The 20,532-nt window shown below is 38.1% G+C and overlaps 1 protein-coding gene across 3 annotated transcripts in view; it reads right to left on the bottom strand.

The window, feature by feature from the left end:
• Positions 1–3,009: 3,009 nt before the first annotated feature.
• vps9d1 (VPS9 domain containing 1) overlaps positions 3,010–20,532 on the bottom strand; it is a 151,458-nt gene continuing 133,935 nt past the window's right edge. Inside the window, exons 14-16 of one of the 3 annotated variants that reach the window (XM_048546936.2) lie at positions 19,416–19,520; positions 12,250–12,328; positions 7,798–7,812 (exon numbers count right to left, since the gene is read on the bottom strand). In XM_048546936.2, coding sequence (XP_048402893.1) covers positions 12,298–12,328; positions 19,416–19,520 — 136 coding nt within the window. In that variant the 3' untranslated portion in view covers positions 7,798–7,812; positions 12,250–12,297. Of the gene's footprint in view, positions 7,813–12,249; positions 12,329–19,415; positions 19,521–20,532 lie in introns of those variants that run through there. The other 2 variants (XM_048546935.2, XR_009446807.1) reach the window with 2 other exon arrangements.

Genomic DNA, 20,532 nt, shown 5'->3' with positions numbered 1-20,532 from the left:
ATCCTGGCAGTCCCATCATTTGTCAACATTGTCTGTACAATAGGTTTAATTCCATTTTACCCAGAATTTAGAAGTGATGCATGCGTTCTTAACACTTTTGTGGAATTACCGTTAAATATTTGAGAACTAAGGAATTAATCCATCTATGTTAACTGACTTAGGAATATTACTCCCTGCCTCAAATTTTCCCTTACTAAGTCACTTCTCTGCTATTTAATATTCCATTATTATTGTAGAAATTTTTCAAATAAGTTCATCATTCTCATACAATCATAACTTGCATACCTGGGATGTCAGGATTAATGAATGTGCAGAGACAATATTGGTTAAGGCTATATTCAGAACAGTGTCGGGATTGGGCGGGGTGGGGGCTAGGGGGAGGTGGAATCTTGTACAAACCTACAAAACTCTAACAGGATTAGGTAGCATGGATTCAGGAACGATATATTCAATGACTATAGAGTTTGGAATCAGGGTGTCACAGTCTGAGTATAAGTTCTGGGCCTTCTAGGACAGAGATGAGGAAGAAGTTCTCTCTAAAGAATGGTGAGCCTGTGGAATTCTCTGCACTAGGAAACTATCAAGGCCAAGACACTGAAGACTTTCAAGAAGGATGCAGTTATAATTATTAGGACTAAAGGATCAAAGCGTTTGGGTTGAAAGCGAGAACAAGGTTTATGATTGGCTGTGATGATATTGAATGGGCTCAAAGGACTGAATGACCTTCGGGCAAATGCGAGGTGATGGATTTTGGAAGATCTAATTCTAGGGTGAACTATACAGCAAATGGAAAAGTTCAAGGGAAAATTGATGAACAGAGAGATCTGGGTGTTCAGGTCCATTGTTCCCTGCAGGTCAATAGGGTGGTCAAGGCGGCATACGGCATGCTTTCCTTCTTCATCGGACGGGGTATTGGGTACAAGAGTTGGCAGGTCATGTTACAGATGTATAAGACTTTGGTTCGGCCACATTTGGAGTACTGTATACAGTTCTGGCCGCCACATTACCAAATGTGGACACTTTGGAGAGGGTGCAGAGGAGGTTCATCAGGATGTTGCCTGGTATGGAAGGTGCTAGCTATGAAAAGAGGTTGAGTAGATTAGGATTATTTTCATTAGAAAGACGGAGATTGAGGGGGGACCTGATTGAGGTCTACAAAATCATGAGGGATATAGACAGGGTGGATAGCAAGGAGCTTTTTCCCCAGAATGGGGGACTCAGTTACTAGGGGTCATGAGTTCAAAGTGAGAGGAGGAAAGTTTATGGGAGATATGCGTGAAAAGTTCTTTACACAGAGGGTGGTGGGTGCCTGGAACGCGTTGCCAGCGGAGGTGGTAGACACAGGCACGTTAACGTCTTTTAAGATATATCTGGACAGGTACATGGATGGGCACGGAGCAAATGGACACAGACCCTTAGAAAATAGATGACAGGTTAGACAGAGGATCTCGATCGGCACAGGCTTGGAGGGCCAAAGGGCCTGTTCCTGTGCTGTAATTTTCTTTGTTCTTTGACCTACTCTTGCTCATATTGTCTATGTTCCTATGTAATCCAAAAGGGTCTACAGCACAGGAGAACACTATTTAGCCTATTGTGTTCATAGAAGTCAATAAAAATCTAACTGCACTAATTCCATTTTCTACAGTTTGGCTTATAGCCCTGGAGGCTATGGTAATACAAGAGAATTTGCAAATACTGCTTAAATGTTACAAGAGTTTCTGACTGAACCACTATTTCAGGCAGTGAGTTCCAGACTCCTACCACCCGCAGGAAGAAAAGTCTCTTCAATTATCCTCTTAGCTTTCTACCTCTTATCATAAATCTATGCCTCTGGGTACAGACCCCTCCACTAATGGGGAAAAATGTATTTTTCTATCCACCCCATCTACGCACCTGCTAACCTTGTACATTTCTATCTTGCTCCCTCTCACTGTTGCTACTCCAAAGAACATTACCTCAACCTATCCAATGTTTCCTGCCATCTCTGATCCTCCAGCCTAGGTAACATTCTGGTAAATCTCCTCTTCATCAACTCGAGTGCAATGACATCCTTCCTACAGTGCGGTGACAAGACTGCATACAGCATTCCAGTTTTGGTCTAACTAGTGTTTTTTTTTTAGAAACAATTCTAGCACATTTCCTTGCTCTTTTATTCTATACCTTGGTTAATAAAAGCAATTTATAAGCTGTATGACCATTTATTCTCTCACTCCATAAGATTTCCTTTCTGTCAACACAAATAATTTATTCATGTGGACACATGGGTTTTAACAGGCATCTGGATTAATGAGACTTATCACAAATTCTCACTGAGAAGTCCATTTGGATACATACAATTCTTGTCTGTATCTTTCTGATTCCTACTAGTTTTTGCACTATCCTAGCAATGTGACTTAGTATGTTACACTTACATGATTCCTCAAATACTACTATTACGTGTCATAAGGCATCACGTTTCCAATTTCTCTTCCTGTTAGAAAATACCTGGAAGTGATAAAGGGAGCAAGCAACACAAAATCACAATTTAACGAGGCAGAAGTTCACTCTGTCACTTAACACATCAGAACAATTACACATTGAAACACTGGAATGGACAGGAGTCCAAACCAGACACATTTTCAGCTGTTCAAATAACAGACCAGGTATCACTTCGATAGGATTCCAGTGGTAATGTTAAAACACAAATGCATAGAAACATGTTCAAGGTTTCCCAAGATAACTGAATCTCACAGAAACATGCAGTTCAAAGATATATTTGAGAACTGGAGTGTTGTGCTATTTCTAAGTCATAACATGCATCAATTTAAAGAAATATTTCAATTCGCCTAAATTATATGTGCCATCATTGTATAGTCCTGACCAATTAAGTTTTATTTTTCAGAAGCAGTCTTAACTTACAAATGTGTCATTATGAAATAAAACCTTAAACTCAGATTAACAATACAGTACTTGGTTTAAAAAGTGACTTTTCTGCGATCAATAAAGTCCAAAGCCAGTACTTTCCTCTCATGTACATTTATTTTCACTTTTCAAAAAGAAATACAATAACCTATATTTTAACCATGCCCATGTATACATTTGTAGGATTGCACTTCAACTATTGAATAAATATCTAAATTAAGCAGAATGTTCTTTTTGCAAAAAAAAAACTTTTTACAGAAAAATCAACAACTTAATTCTCTGGTTTTTAGCATAATTTAGTTTATAAACTTGAAGTATGCCATTGAAAAGTCATTAAACTTATATTCTGAAGATACTAAAAATCATTGCACAGTTGCCATAGAACTCCAGTAGCATTAAGTACATTAATTTAAACAGTACATATTCACTGCGAACATATGCGAGATTATCGCATCATTCTAAGATCCATGTACCAGACAGGAAAAATTTTTTTTTTCACAACCACAGGCTAAGAAAGAAACAAAAACTCAACTTTGAACAAATATACACAGCTTCGCTGATCCTAACACTTGACTTTATCAAACTTTGTACAATATCATGCCTAGTTAAAGACCCATTTGAAAATAGAGCTTCAAGTATTTATTGGATATATAAAAAATTAAAGACCTTCCCTTTTATAAAACTGAAACTTTAAAAGTGATCTTCATGCAAATTTCACATTATTAACTAGGGCACACAGAAACTTAAGCTGTTTTAAAAGCTGAATTGTGAGAGTAACAGTTAGAATGTCTTTTGGCTTTATTTTAATGGTTAAGTCAGATCAGATGTGGATCAAAGGTTTATCAAACTTTCACTTCAAAGTTGACAGCAATTTAATTATCTATACAATTGAACTTTTAAATATAAATACTACTCATGGATCTAAAATTCAAGTTTTATTTGAAAATAACTAATGTAGCAAACTCATAACTAATTTGAACGATTAACATGATATAACTACCACCTACCACAAACCACATGAAGACTTAGCCCAATTTTATTTGAGATCTCCACAAGGCACTTCAGTCTTTTCTCACTCTTGCCCCTTCTGATAACCTAGGTCACAAGGATTATTGCATTTCATAGTACAAAAAGTGCTTTATACATTCAAAAATATCAACTCCAGAATGTCTATTCACTACTATTGGGCATTTTCCAAGGATATCTGTTTCAAAATGCACATTCATTAAAAAAAACACAAATATTGTCAACAATATGAAATAATTCAACACAAGTAATTAAGACAAGAAATTGTGTTATGAAACAAAGTTTTGCACATTTCAGAATTCAAAGATAATCAGAGCACAACATTTTCTGAAGTGACAAAAGTGGGCTGGGCTGCTTTGCTAAGGGACTCCCTAAAAAAAAACTAAAATTACTTTGGAATCTCCTAAATACAGATTTTCTAGATATCTTGTGCAAGAAACTAAGTCCAACAGTTTGATTTCGTAGTTTTAGATATAGTGATTATTTTATTCAGTGTCACCATTTCTACCTCTGAGTGAAGGACAAATGGTTTATGGCTGTAACTATACAGTTTTGCTGAGTGGAGACCAGAAAATAAGATTAAAATCCCAAGTTGATATCCAGAAAGGCACCTGCATCCCAGGACTGTGGTGTATTCTCAGCAGAGTCTGAAGAGTTGGGCTCAAGACCCACAGATAGCCCAGTGAAGACTGGAGCATCACCTGTAAATATTAGATGTTGTGCAGCACTGGTACCTGTGTCTAATGAGTGAAGGTGCCTAATGTAAAGGGTTGGTAGGGTTTTTTTAGCACCAGTTGCAATATGCCTTAAGAAAGGTGATTTGAAGACGAAAAACAGTGAGAAAGACAATGGGAAACCTGCTGAACAATTCCCTCTAAGTGGCTCTAAAATCCGATGCGCAAGTCTTGATTTGGGATCAGCAATGGGTCAGGGCATTAGAAATGATTGGTCTTAGCTATACTGATCAATAAATTACGCAACAAATTCTTTTTAATAGCGATAGTTCATTCTAGTGAGAATCAGAAATCAGAGAGTAATATTTAGTTCCAAACGTTAGTGAATTTTAAGGTTTTTCAAATGACCTCAACTGCCTTGTCTCAGTTGTCTGATGACATCATTTAAACATTTCTTTTTAAATTCACTCTTCAGGCTATAGCAGGACAGTTGTCATTTGTCAAATTACTGCCATAACATGAATAGATATGCCAAAGTGGTCATAAATTTTCAGGAATTTTTCACAGTGAGTTCTTTATGCATTCAAATACTATTGTTCTTGTTTACTTGTAATGTTGACAGTGAATAATTAAAATATCATTCATAATATTTGAAATGTGTATGATATATTTATCAATTAGTTCACAACTGATTGGAGATCAGAACATACCACCAATTAGCACTTCAGTAATCCTTCCTATGGTGATGAGAATCTTGAATTGTAAGTTTCAAACTCACACAAATGACAGTAAATAAGGCAGCCTTCCACTGAGCTTTTAAAACCCATTTTCCACTAATATTAAAATATCCACTAAATAGTGCTCCGGATTCTTTTGTAAGAAAAGTTAATTTCTTGTGAAGTTACTCAAGTTTGAAGAAATCATCAATTGTCCTCCCCTCCACACTGAGGGGTATGGCTAATGAGGATGAATAAAGGTGCAGCACAAGAAGGCATCAGAACGCTTGCGAGCTTGTCTGTTGAGTGACCAAAGCAATGAAAAACATTAAAAACACTCTGGGATTTATTTCTAAGCATTTAAAAGGTATTGAAGTTGTGTTATTGTGTAGAGCATCCTGTTCAGGCTGCACTGGTCTGGGCTTAGTACTATAAACAGGAATGTAAGCTGGCTGGAAAACATGCAGGAAATTTTTATGGGTACCAGAACGGAATAATTAAGGCCACCAGGAATGAATGAACAAATAGCGTGTTTTTCTGGAGTGAAGATGAATTAGAGGGGGCCTGTCATAGATCTTTAAAACTATGAATGGTTGGTTAAAGTGAGTTTGGTGGAATGGGAAGAGGCTGCTATACAGTACAAATGCCAACAAAGAATAGCTAGGCCTTATGATTTGATCATGCACTGTTGTATACAATCTCTCAGCTCTAGTTAACAAGATGTCACTTAAGAATGATTGATAACCTAAGAGTCAGCCAGGTTTGAAGGTGATTTGCAGTATGAGTTAACTTTTTAGCTGTAATCTTGTTTTCTAGGGAGCTGGCATGCTTTTGAAAATCTATTACATCACTTTCACACCAAAGCTAACTTTTGTGTTCCAAATGATCTACTTCTGTCTCATTGTACACCTACGCATTTAGTGAGTTAAAGCAAAGAAATTCTTGATTCAAAACTGATTTTTATGTGGTCTTCACTGTACTGACCCATAACTAGTCATATAAAACATACAAAAGTCAACATTTTAGAAACTACAAAAATCAAATATCTGGAACTTTTTAACACAATTCAATTAATAATATTTATTAATGTGAATGAGGTATGGTGAAACCAGCATAGTTAAAGAAAGGTTTCTAGTTTATTTTAAAATCTAGCATCATGGGACATATAAAAAATCCTGCTGGCTTCTTTTATAAATCTGGTAAACGATTACTACATCAAACTGTTTTTCTTTTCAAAAGCCAACACAATTAAAATTTATTTTATTTTGATTTCCATTATTTCATTTCTTTTCCCCAAAGGCTTAATGGAATTTGTTTGTTTCTGAGTGGCTATTTCAAACAGCCTACTATGCCACCTAAATATAGCAAATCCATAATATCACCCTCACGCAACCAGGTGAGAGAAAATAGCTGGTAATTACCTTGTAGCTTCTAGAGAATTCCCAGCACAGTGTCAGCTAAGTGGACACATCGGATCCTGAGTTTTAGGAGGGAGCCCCTTAATTCCTAGTATGCCTAATTTTGCTCATGACATCAGACACATGAAGCAGAGTGTTATTTTACAATATGTCTCCTTTCCCTATACTCTCTCTTGAATTTTTATTTCCAAAATTTCTCAATTGATTATTTCTATATTGGCATTAACTTTACATATACCCACACACGTATACGCAGGCACACCCATAATATATATTTATAATAGATATATAAAACAAGGTGTTAAAAACATCAAAACTATTTTATAACTAACAGAAACAAAGCAGGAATTATTCATAAGCACAGTAGAAATCTGTGTGTTCATACTAACTATCTTCCACTTTCTCAGACAAACACTCAAAATTTTGCAAAGTAGCATTGAAATTTAGAATGCTAGAAGTGTGGTGTAAGGTTTCAATTAAGAGTGTTCTTTCACTTTTAAATAACTATGACTATTTTTTTAAAAAAATGTATCAACTTAGAACGAAATATAATAGAAAAACAAATAGCCTCTTAAAAACTTGGTAGCACCTTAGGTCAAAACTAACTTTTCAGAAAATGCAATTCTTACACTGGTGCAGGATTGAGTGTGCACATGTCTAGCTCTACTGGCGTAGGGCGGAGTGGCATTCTCTGTCATTAGCATGAAAAATAAAATCTTTCAGCTTCTTCAGTGCAGTCTTACATCATTACTCTCAAACAATCACAAAATTTTAGCCTAACAATCCTATAATCAGAGGTTAATTTTACAGTCAGTTATTTTGAGCAATTGCAAAATGACTGTCCTAAATATTGTAATGCTTCAACTTGTTTTACATAACCATGAAGAACAGTGCATTGACTCCAGTGAATTTAATACAAAAATAAACATTTAGTAGATGTAACAAGTAGTAATTCTTGAACATTCATAGTGAATGCATGGACGTAAACTACAGCATCATCCATTGGATAAAGATTCCACATATGAGACAGCACTCTGCATAGATGTCAGACAGTAGCCTTCTTCACCAATTAAGTATCTAAAGAAAGAAAAACTGGAATTAGCATTCTTTAGGGCCATGTATTTAAAAGCTACATGAAACAGTAAAATTTCCCAGTGAGATTGCGTGATTTGCCTCAAACCAAGATCCTTTTAAGTTTTCATCATTCAAGCAACGGGATGAGGAAAAAAAAGACAAACTTGAGTATGTAACCATGGAGTACATTTTATCAGCATCTCAATGGGGACATGTGCTAAACATTTCATTTCTTTTACAGTCTATGGAGATAAAATAACTAATAAAAATGTTTTCCACAAGCTGATGTGCAAAGATGGACGACCTATTACTATTCCAACTATGATTTTGACAATATTCAATCCATAATCCCAAAAGTACGATCCTCCAATTTTCAATGACTAAGTTCAGTATGCAGTTGTATTTAGTATATCCCTGCTTGAAGTTCATCAGCATAGTTATTATTAAACATCTCATTAAATGCTACATCAGAACCAGAATCTATCAGTCGGATGTGGCAGACAGTTCCTCAGGAAAAAATGTGTCCTAGTTTATGTGGTGACTGTTAAATTTTAGGAATAACTCAGTTATAACTTAGCATTACAACAGAAGGTAACAAGGAACAGCATGGTTTTGTGTGAGGAAAATCATGTCTCACAAACTTGATTTGAGTTTTTTGAGGAACTTACCAAAAAGAATGATGATGGCATTGTTTATTTTGATTTTAGTAAAGCCTTTACCAAAGTTCCAGATGGTAGGCTAATTAGTAACGTTAGATCACATGGGATTCAGGGTGACCTTGCAAATTGGATATGTAAGTGGCTTAACAGCAGGAGACAGAGAGTAATGGTGGAGGATTGCTTTTCAGACTGGAGGCCTGTGATCAGCGGTGTTCCGCAGGGATTGGTTCTATGTCCTCTTTTGTTTGTCATTTATGTAAATGATTTAGATGAGAATATAGAAGGCATAGTTAGTTAGTTTGGGGATGACACCAAAATTGGTGGCATAGTAGACAGCAAAGGTTTTCTAAGGTTACAGAGAGATCTTGATAAAATGGGTCAATGGACTGAAAAGCGACAGATGGAGTTCAATCTGGATAAATACAAGAAATTGCATTTTAGCACAACAAACAAGGGTATGGCTTATATGCTTAATGACAGGGTCTTGGGCAGTGTTGTAGAACAGAGGGACCTGGGATGCAGGTACATAATTCTTTGAAGTTTCTGTCGCATATAGGCAAGTGATTAAAAAGGATTGACACACTTGCCTTCATTGGTCAGTTCTCGGACTACAGGAGTTGGGACTTTATGTTGAGGTTGTATAGGACATTGGTGAAGCCTCTTCTGGTCACCCAGTTATTGGAAGGATGTTATCAAGCTGGAGAGGGCTCAAAAGAAATTTACCAGTATGTTGCTAGGAATGAAAGGTTTGAGTTATAAAGAAAAGCTAGAGAGGCTGGGGCATTTTCCACTGGAGCATAGGAGGTTAAGAGGCAACCTGTTAGAAGTTTATAAACTAGTGAGAGGTATAGATAGAGTTAATGGTAGTTGTCTTTTCTCTAAGATGGGAAATTTCAAGACTAGGAGACAAATTTTTAAGATGAGAGGTGAGATTTAAAAAAGACACAAGAGGAAAATTATTTACATACATGATGGTTCATGTGTGAAATGACCTTCCTGAGAAAGTGGTGGATGCAGATACAATTACAATGTTTAAAAGACATTTGGATAAGTACAGGTATAGGAAAGGTTTGGAGGGATATGGGCCAGGAGCAGAGAGGTGGGACTAGCTTGTTTTGAAATTATTTTGGCATGGGCTGGATGGGTCGAAGTGTCTGTTTCTGCATTGTATGCCTCGAGAATTATTCAAAAAATTCATAAGTAAAAATCTATGAATGTATTTTAGATGCTGACATAACCTGATATTAACTCCAGGTTTTTTTTTCTAGCAACAGTTATTGAGAGCTAATGAAGCAAGCACTGACTTTTCTATCACACTGCAGAATTGCATTAATGTTTATTCAGTCATTTTGCAGCTAACCTCAGAAATAAGTAGGGACTGGAGTTCTGCAATGTTAATTATCTTCAAAATCATAGACTAGATAATTCATAACTTTGGAAGCAATTTTGTTTGGCCAAGCATAGTTTTACAAGAATAGATTTAATGAAGTGATAAACTATTATGTTTATTAACAGACAAACGTCTTGTAAAACCTAATTATTGATTTGATAGCTATTAAAAATTTGCTCAAATTCATTTCATTGTTCAAGTTTTCATCATTAGTTGGTCCATATATTGCAAAACTGACTGAGAACAATGTGGTTTCAGGGATAAAGCTAAGACAGTACTTTAAAGTACTCCAAGCAGGTCTCACTATTTGTCTGTGAAAGTGAGGATGTATTCTATACATGAAAAAAGTACGAAAATTGAATCTAATTTAACTTAATTTAATTTCCTCAAAGTTAATTATCTGAAGCAATGAAAATGACACATTCAGTCTATGGCATGAGCATTAAGTGAACTTAGGGACTTCCTGAAATATGTATTTATTCACACATTTCCTTAAACAACTTAACTTTCACTCTATATAGCATTCCCCCTTTTCTTGATTTATCAGTCCAGTTTACTGTTGTGGGCTAGCCTCTGTTGTCTCCCTCATTTCCTGCTTACCCCACTCACCACCATCCCTTTGGACCCTGGTGATATTCAGTTCTGCACTTTACTCCTGAATGTCCATTCACTAGTGAAAAGGCACTTGCCACCCTTGATCTGACTACATCAACTTGCAAAGATCCTTCAACAGCCCATTTTAAATGTGTAGCCTCTACAATCCGGAAGGACAAAGCAAATACACGCCTGCAAAGGCCACCACCTGCAGGACACCCTCCAAGCCATATATATTTGGGGGATTAACTCCATGCAATAATCTTTGAATTTTTTGCTTGCTTGCATTGTACTTTTTGTGTATAATGATTTTCAATTATTTGCAAATACATTCCCAGATAAAGATTCAAATGCACAATGTAATAATTGAAGAGGAGGGAAATTATGAATGCCCCTCACATTAATTTCCCAACACCTTTAAGCTTTGGTTGTATGCAAAATATTTATTCAACCAACTCTGAAATAGAGGGAAAAATGGGAAATTTAAAACAAGTAAAGCTGCAAAGAGAAATGAAATCCACACTAAGACAACCACAGTTAATTGGGTAAAAAGGCATTCTTGGAATAAGTGGCGTGTCCAGAAGTATCAATGTTTCTCCTGTTTCATAAGTGAATGAACAACAGACATGCAAGTAGTCATTTAAGGATATTCTAACCGATATCATGACAAATGTAGCTTGTAAACACTGGAAAATTTAACATTGCGTGAGCTTATGAAGTAATTAGTTCAAGATCCAAGTGCATATTTTACTGCCAAGTATTGTTGTCTGGTTTCTTAAATTGAAATTCTGTTTTGCTTATTTTCTGCATATGTCTTTGGCACATGCACAAGTTCAGAGGGTGTGGAAGGAGAAAACTCATGATAGAAAACAGTGATTGAGAAAACTATTATGTGGTTTATTGATGAAGCAACCCGAAAGTTGATTTTACTTATGCAGTGGTATACCAATAGTAAAGATACTTCAGGTGTCTAAAATCTGTTCAGTTGGCGAAGAACAGAAATTAAAGCAATCAAATACTGAAAACGTCAATACATCTTTGTCGTTTTGTTATAAGAACAGGCAACAGTTACTAAGCTACTTGCTTATGGACAGCATTGGCAGGGTTGGGGGGGGAAGAAGATTCAAAGGTGGGGGGGGAGAAGATTCAAACAGGAGGAAAAGTAAGACAAGAGTGGCAAAGTAGCTTTGTTTGATATTTTGTGGACAACTTCTCGCAGTTATATTACACCGGTAACATCTCAGCATTGCACTGGTATAATTACTATAGAGGGTGGCACAGTCGTTCAGTGGTTACCACTGCTACCTTACAGTGACAGGGGCCCGAGCTCAATTCCAGCTATGGGTGACTGTCTGTGCGGAGTTTTCACATTCTCCCCATGTCTGCGTGGGTTTCCTCCGGGTGCTTTGGTTTCCTCCCACAGAACAAAGATGTGCAGGGTAGGTGGCCTGGCCATGGGAAATGCAGGGTTCCAGGGATACAGGAGGGGGTGAGTCGGGGTGGGATGCTCTTCGGAGAGTCAATGTGGTTAATCTTTATTCTGAGTTTTAAATTCCTAAACAGCCCTGCCACTTCGTACCTCTGCATCTTCTGCCATCCTCTATTACCTGTCTGAGTGTACCATTTATCCAATTATGACCTTTGGTATCTCATCCTCTATTGTAGATATGACTTTCTTCCACCAAAGTCCATGATACTTCCTCTTTGTGTGGAATTTCTTCCCAGTACCTTTCTACTTGAATCTTCATCTATAAACAATTCCTCAAAATACAGCCGTTTGAACGATGCTTATCTTACCTAGTCTCATTCTTCCCAGCATGGTATGCACTTTTCTTATTGCAATTGCTACAGACAGTCCCCAGGATGCGAATAGGTTCTGTTTTGGAGACGGACCGCAAGTCAAAACACAGTGCGGGATAATATACAGAAGCCATTTGTAAGTATAAGAAATGTCCCTATGTTGATCTTTAAAATTAAACCCCTGTACAAGGTCAAACTTACGTTTTTAAGTATGAGCGTACATAATTCAGACATTTCTAAATCAGAGACCACCTAAATTTGCACTAAAATATGCTTGCATTTTGAAATTTCCATTATAATACAGCCTTAATTCAATTGAAATGGGATCAAATACTACAAAAATATTGATTCCAATAATGAGATAAAAATCAATACTTGCAAATTTGTAAGGGATAGCCTACTGTACAGGCAAAGTGTTTTCAATATTTTTTATGACAGCGGTGCACAGATAATTGTTTATTTCTTTGGATAGAGTTCAATTTTTTATTAACACTTTTTAATGAATGCTTGCTGTCTTCCACAAAATATTTACATTAGACAACCCTAGGTCAGACAACCACCATACTGCTCACTGCATATTTTTAAAAGCAAACTGATCCAACATTTCAGTTTTAAGGTTAGAATCTAAAGTGGAAAACATTGGTATTAATTGAACAAAACAAATATGACCATAACGATTGTTCTGCATATTTGCTTGGTCTGAAACAAGTATTTTCTTGAACAAACTCTGAAAAAGTTGTGTTTGAGACTGTGGGGGCAATGGATATGAATATCCTGTTCAGAACTTTAAGGGATACCATTTGTCAGATGTTGTGTTCTGATTACAATTTCAGTCTCTCTTTCTTGGGTGGGAATTCAATGTAAGAATTAATGACTACTTTGGAACGTGGCACACTGAACTAACAGTGAAAGTCATACAAACCAAATTATCTTATGTTGAAGCAGAGATTAAGGACAGAGAGAGAACTAATTTCAAAACATTAAGAATCTGATATAAAAGTGGATAAATCTAGATGCTTAATTTAGCCAGGAACAGTGAACAGAAAAATAACATGCCTGGAAGAATAATTACGAATTACACATTCCTCCCACATCAAAACAGCTAGTTTAGGTTTGAGGTGTATGAAGGTACAACCAACAGTAGGATAGAATCCCTACAGTGTGAAAACAGCCCCTTTGGCCCAACAAGCCCACAATGCCCCTCAGAGTATTCCACCCAGACCCATCGCCTTAATCTATACATCTCTGAACATTATGGGCAATTTAGCGTGGCCAATCCACCTAACCTGCAAATTTTTGGATTGTGGGAGGAAACTGGACAGCCTGGGGGAAAACCACACAGACATGGGGAGAATGTACAAACTCCGCACAGACAGTCACCTGAGGGTGGAATTGAACCCAGGTCCCTGGCACTGTGAGGCAGCAGTGCTAACCACTAAGCCACAGTGCCACTAACAGTGTGGTTAATGAAGTTGGACATTTGGACAATGATAGTATTGAAGAAACACAGGGCTCTTTGATAGCTGTGGGGCTAGAGGAGGTTACAGATATAGGAAGGAGTGCAGCTAAGGAGAGAATGGAATATGATGATAAGAGTCCTTTTAAAAATTGTAACATTCAGGGACTCGGAGCTAGTGTAGATCAACCAGCAAGTGGTGATGATTAACATAGCTTGGTAAGAATTAGGACACAAGCAGCATCGGTTTGGATGAGCTCACATTTATGGAAGATGGGAAGTACAAAATGCAAGATTCAAAATGAAGCCTGGACTGGGCAGAAACTGAACAAGATGAGACCGAAGTTAACAGAAGTACGAATGAGGTTTTAGCTGCTTAAAAACTTTCAACCTCCTGCTTGAAAGCTGAACTACAAATCATTCTGACTGCCCTTCCTGGATCAACCTATTGACAGAAGAGCTCAAACTTGCTTTTAGATTTGCATTATCATACTAAAAATAGTACTGAAAAGTTCTACTCCAACTGTTCAAAATATACCAAGCAATTATAATTAATCTTTTATCGATAAGGACAAAATCAGAAATGATACAAGTCTTACACTCTCAACAAATTTAAAAAAAACTCTGAAAATAATCTCTTGGTACTGCCATTCAAAACATTCTGTATGTGATAATACTAAAACTAACATCTTCATTGTGGCTGGTCTTGATAATTGAATTTAGTCAAGTATTTCTCGCTACCTTCAAAATTGATATTTATGCGGTTCATTTAAAAGAGTAAAACATTCTGTGATGTACAAAAAGTGCAGGTGAACCAAGGCAAATAGGATGCTGGATGAGTGGAAGTTAAAGAAGTGGTGAAGTAAAATTGCAGCAAAAAGTGGATTGGTGGATAACTTCTGGCTTGCATTTCAGAACACGCACTGCTCAATATTTATATTCCTGTTCATGGATTAGTCCATGTTCAGATTCAAGATAGCTATGACGGTGGCACAACAGAAACACTCCAAATATACAAGCGTGAATTATAAATACTATACTCTTTGATTTGCATTAGATTATTATATGTTGGAACAAATTCTTACCCTTCATCAGAATGGCATGTCCATTCTTTCAACTCTCAGTTTGGGACATGTTAAAACAGAAATGCCAATGGTGCACAAGGGGTTTACATTCACCATAAATCTGATGGATTGCTGCTGGTTTCAGTTCAGCTGTCATCCTTCAGGCATTGATGGAATTTTGTTGTCTTTGATCTTTGCCAGTTTCAAACTCAGATTCCAAAATGATTGATTTTAAGTTTCCCTGACAGTTCTGCTTCTCTTCTCTGAAAATAACATTTTCATGTGTCTTAACAGACAAATCCATCATGGAGATGAACAATTGAGAGCTGGACCTGAATACAGCCAATAGCAGTCCTGCCACAACTGTCACCACGTATTTTGGATTTTAAATCATACATACAGCGAAATTATAAATTACAAATATTGTTAAAAGACTTTCAGAAAAAAAGATCATAATTATGGAAAATAAACAAAATATACGAAGATTACTACATCATTAAATATGAACATAAGCTTCAAAATAAATCTACAAATTTCATAAGTTTATTTACAAACAAAAATTATCAGAAATATTTTGATCAGTACATTATCCTTAAATTCAACTGCAACACTACTGTTCAATTTGAGAAGCCAAAACTTTACAGAACCCATTCACAAAAGGCAATCATAGAAATTTACAGCACAGTTGGAAATAATTAGGCTCACCATATCTGTGTTAACCAAAAATGAAATTCAGCTCAATCAGCTCTGGGTCTCTAGCTCTGAAGGTTCTGACACTTGAAGTGCATATCCAAGATACATTTCAAATGTGATAAGGGTTTCTACCAACCAGGCACCTAACAAAAGGTTATCAAACTGAAAAATTAACTCTGTTTCTCTCTCCAAAGAGGCAGAATACTTCCTGTATTTTCTGGTTTTATCACGTTGCCTAGACTGTGTTCAGCATCAAAGTCTGACTAAACAAAACAAACTCCCACACTTGAGCTTATAAATACTGCAGTTTCAAAGTTCACAGATTATTTTCTTTTCTAAGATAAATGCAAAATTGTATCAACAACAAAATTTACCTTTTTTTAGGCTCAAAAGGACCCATAAAATTTCTAATATTAAAAGAAAGTACTCTCCTCCAAATCACATAACAGCTTAAAAGGAGAGTAACTGCAGCAGACTACAGAAGAAGTCAGGCAGAGCTATTATAGTTCATGTCTGAATGCCAAGCTATTTTCTATTGAGCTGGCTAATTCATCACTAATTGTGAGATCTAAAAACTCAAAACAAATATCAGATATAATAACTGTAGTTCATTTGATCTTCAAAATTATCTCAAACTAAAAATGGAAAATATTTTACTTGAAATGGTATGGCTCTTGAAAGAAAGATCAAAGAACAATAGGACACAGGAACAGGCCTTTTGGCTCACCAAGCTGATGCTGTCACATGATGCCTCTGTAAACTAAAAACCTTTTGCCTCTGGATGGTCCGCATATCTCTACTCCCTGCCTACTCGGGTATCTGTCAAAATGCTTCTTAAACATTGCGATTGTATCTGCTTCTACTACCTCTTCTGGCAGAGCATTCCAAGCACTTATCACTCTCCGCGTAAACACATTGTTCTCTCACATCTCCTTTAAACATTACCCCTTTTACCTTAAACCTGCATCCCATAGTAATTGAGAGATAATGGGAACTGCAGACGCTGGAGAATTCCAAGATGATAAAATGTGAGGCTGGATGAACACAGTAGGCCAAGCAGCATCTCAGGAGCACAAAAGCTGACGTTTCGGGCCTAGACCCTTCATCAGAGAGGGGGATGGGGAGAGGGAACTGGAATAAATAGGGAGAGAGGGGGAGGCGGACCGAAGATGGAGAAAAAAGAAGATAGGTGGAGAGAGTATAGGTGGGGAGGTAGGGAGGGGATAGGTCAGTCCAGGGAAGACGGACAGGTCAAGGAGGTGGGATGAGGTTAGTAGGTAGATGGGGGTGCAGCTTGGGGTGGGAGGAAGGGATGGGTGAGAGGAAGAACCGGTTAGGGAGGCAGAGACAGGTTGGACTGGTTTTGGGATGCAGTGGGTGGGGGGGAAGAGCTGGGCTGGTTGTGTGGTGCAGTGGGGGGAGGGGACGAACTGGGCTGGTTTAGGGATGCAGTAGGGGAAGGGGAGATTTTGAAACTGGTGAAGTCCACATTGATACCATTAGGCTGCAGGGTTCCCAGGCGGAATATGAGTTGCTGTTCCTGCAACCTTCGGGTGGCATCATTGTGGCACTGCAGGAGGCCCATGATGGACATGTCATCTAGAGAATGGGAGGGGGAGTGGAAATGGTTTGCGAATGGGAGGTGCAGTTGTTTGTTGCGAACTGAGCGGAGGTGTTCTGCAAAGCGTGCAAACTGAGTGGAGGTGTTCTGCAAAGCGTGCGAACTGAGCGGAGGTGTTCTGCAAAGCGTGCGAACTGAGCGGAGGTGTTCTGCAAAGCAGAACACCTCCGCTCAGTTCGCAACAAACAACTGCACCTCCCAGTCGCAAACCATTTCCACTCCCCCTCCCATTCTCTAGATGACATGTCCATCATGGGCCTCCTGCAGTGCCACAATGATGCCACCCGAAGGTTGCAGGAACAGCAACTCATATTCCGCCTGGGAACCCTGCAGCCTAATGGTATCAATGTGGACTTCACCAGTTTCAAAATCTCCCCTTCCCCTACTGCATCCCTAAACCAGCCCAGTTCGTCCCCTCCCCCCACTGCACCACACAACCAGCCCAGCTCTTCCCCCCCACCCACTGCATCCCAAAACCAGTCCAACCTGTCTCTGCCTCCCTAACCGGTTCTTCCTCTCACCCATCCCTTCCTCCCACCCCAAGCTGCACCCCCATCTACCTACTAACCTCATCCCACCTCTTTGACCTGTCCGTCTTCCCTGGACTGACCTATCCCCTCCCTACCCCCCCACCTATACTCTCTCCACCTATCTTCTTTTCTCTCCATCTTCCGTCCGCCTCCCCCTCTCTCCCTATTTATTCCAGTTCCCTCTCCCCATCCCTCTCTCTGATGAAGGGTCTAGGCCCGAAACGTCAGCTTTTGTGCTCCTGAGATGCTGCTTGGCCTGCTGTGTTCATCCAGCCTCACATTTTATCATCCCATAGTAATTGACATTTCTACCCTGGGAGTAAGACTCCTACTATCCATGACTTACATAATTTTGTAATTTCTATCAGGCTGCCTCACTGGCACTGAATTTCAAGTGAAAACAAACTATGTTTTCCATTCTCTCCTCATAGCTCATACCCTCCAAAACAGGCAACACTCTGGTAAACCTATTCTGTATTCTTTCCAAATACTCCACTTCCTTCTGGTAGACCAGAACTGAAAGCAATATTCCAAATATAGCCTAACTCAAGCTTTACATAGCTGCAACATGACTTGACAATTTTTATATTCTATGACCTGACTGCTGAATGCAAGCATGCTATAAGCCTTCTTGATAACCTTATCCACTTCTGTTATCAGGGAACTGTGGACCTGTACATCTCAATCTTCCATATGTTAACGCTTCTAAGGGTTCTGCTATTTACTATATACCTCCCCCCTGCATTAGACCTTCCAAATTCATCACCTCACATTTGTCCAATTTTGAGTCATTTAATTTCAGGTAAGCAAACCAAAGTACTGCAGAAGTTCAAGAACAAGACCAGTAAGGAAGATTAGTATTCTATTCTGGAACAGCATTTGGTGAAATATGTAACTGGACATTAATCTTTGTACACTCTATAGAAACTTTTATTAATAGAGGTACGCAGAACATGAACACTCTCAAATGTAAAAACCACAATTTCAGTTTGTTCCTAAAATCCAAATACAGGTGAATTCCCAGTTAGTGTCCACCTCCAGAATACAATTAAATACTCAATTAAGATACAATTAACAGTTATTTTGAGAAACATCATTCACTTGGTCTGACACATTGCTTTAAAGTATGCCTATTTTAATAACATATATTTTAAGCACTAAACACATTGGAGGGCACATGGACTCCCAATATCTAATTTCTTTTGAACATTAATTTCACTCCTGATGTTGACCTAATATTGTTGGGTTTCTAGCTTGCACTCAAAATAGGCAGCAGTTGTACATTTTTAAAAAGTTCACAGCCTCACCTAGAATTAGGCCAAAAATGTTTGCTGCTTTACATTTCACCTTTTAAAACCAGAATATACAGCACATCAGGCAGAGGAAAACACCATAGCAGATTCCTATTCTCAGTACAGGAAAGTATGTTTGATAAACAACAGCACTACCTTCTGGCATCCGCTGCATGTGCACAAGACAGGAGTACTGGAATTTAAACCAGATAGCTAACCTGTGCGCAGCATTACTTTTTATACAGCTTTAGGTTAAGCTTCATGGAGATGGTTAACATCAGTAAACAGTCAAGTCATGTAGACCAATGGAGGTCCAGAATTGATCCATGAAAGACTGCCGTATTGGCTGGTGTTAGACAAGGAAAATGTTAAGGTATGCGACAATTAGACTAAATGCTGGTGAATTAGAAGGGAAAATTGTAAAATATCCTCCACATTTGTAGAAATTAGAAAAATTGGAAACAACATGCCTTTAACATTATAGCAGTTGCTTCATAAGAGTCTTACCCTTCATGAATAAATTCTTCCAAAGCTGCACACTCCGATATGAGTTGTGTTAAGTTACTCTTCAGCACCACGTAAGACAAAATAGGCAGCAGATCGTCGGCACCACTATAGTACGTTAAAAAACAGACAAAATAAATTACCAACATAAAACAGATCAATGAGAATTTTCATAAATATTAAACTGAGGTTATGGTGAAGCTGTACAAAACTCTGGTGTGGCCGCACTTGGAGTATTGTGTACAGTTCTGGTCACCGCATTATAAGATGGACGTGGAAGCTTTGGAAAGGGTGCAGAGGAGATTTACTAGGATGTTGCCTGGTATGGAGGGAAGGTCTTACGAGGAAAGGCTGAGGGACTTGAGGCTGTTTTCATTAGAGAGAAGAAGGTTGAGAGGTGACTTAATTGAAACATATAAAATAATCAGAGGGTTAGATAGGGTGGATAGGGACAGCCTTTCTCCTAGGATGGTGACGGTGAGCACGAGGGGGCATAGCTTTAAATTGAGGGGTGAAAGATATAGGACAGATGTCAGAGGTCGTTTCTTTACTCAGAGAGTAGTAAGGGAATGGAACGCTTTGCCTGCAACGGTAGTAGATTCGCCAACTTTAGGTACATTTACGTCGTCATTGGATAAGCATATGGATGTACATGGAATAATGTAGGTTAGATGGGCTTGAGATCAGTATGACAGGTCGGCACAACATCGAGGGCCGAAGGGCCTGTACTGTGCCGTAATGTTCTATGTTCTATTGTGGAACACTCTGAATTGGAGGGAATGGAGAAAGATCTTGCATAAATAAGGTCCACAGAAAAGTCAGAAAGCAATAAGTTTCTAAACCTGTAATCTCCAATACCTAAAAGAGTAAGGACAACAAATGTATGAAAAACATCACCAAATGCAAGTTTTGTGGGACAGAAAAATATGTCAACACTCCTTCAGTCTTGCAAGTCAAAATCCTGGAACTCCTTTTCAATAGCACTGGGGGTGTTCAGTGGCTCAAGAAGGCAGCTAACCATTTGTTTCTCAAAGAAAATTAGGAGATGGGCAAATAAACTGACTGAACTGGCAACAACAATATCTCCTGAATAAGTATAATTAAGGGAGGAAAGATGTAG

Source organism: Stegostoma tigrinum, chromosome 16, assembly GCF_030684315.1.
Source record: "Stegostoma tigrinum isolate sSteTig4 chromosome 16, sSteTig4.hap1, whole genome shotgun sequence".
Taxonomy (NCBI): domain Eukaryota; kingdom Metazoa; phylum Chordata; class Chondrichthyes; order Orectolobiformes; family Stegostomatidae; genus Stegostoma; species Stegostoma tigrinum.
This window is presented reverse-complemented; position numbering and strand designations above follow the sequence as displayed.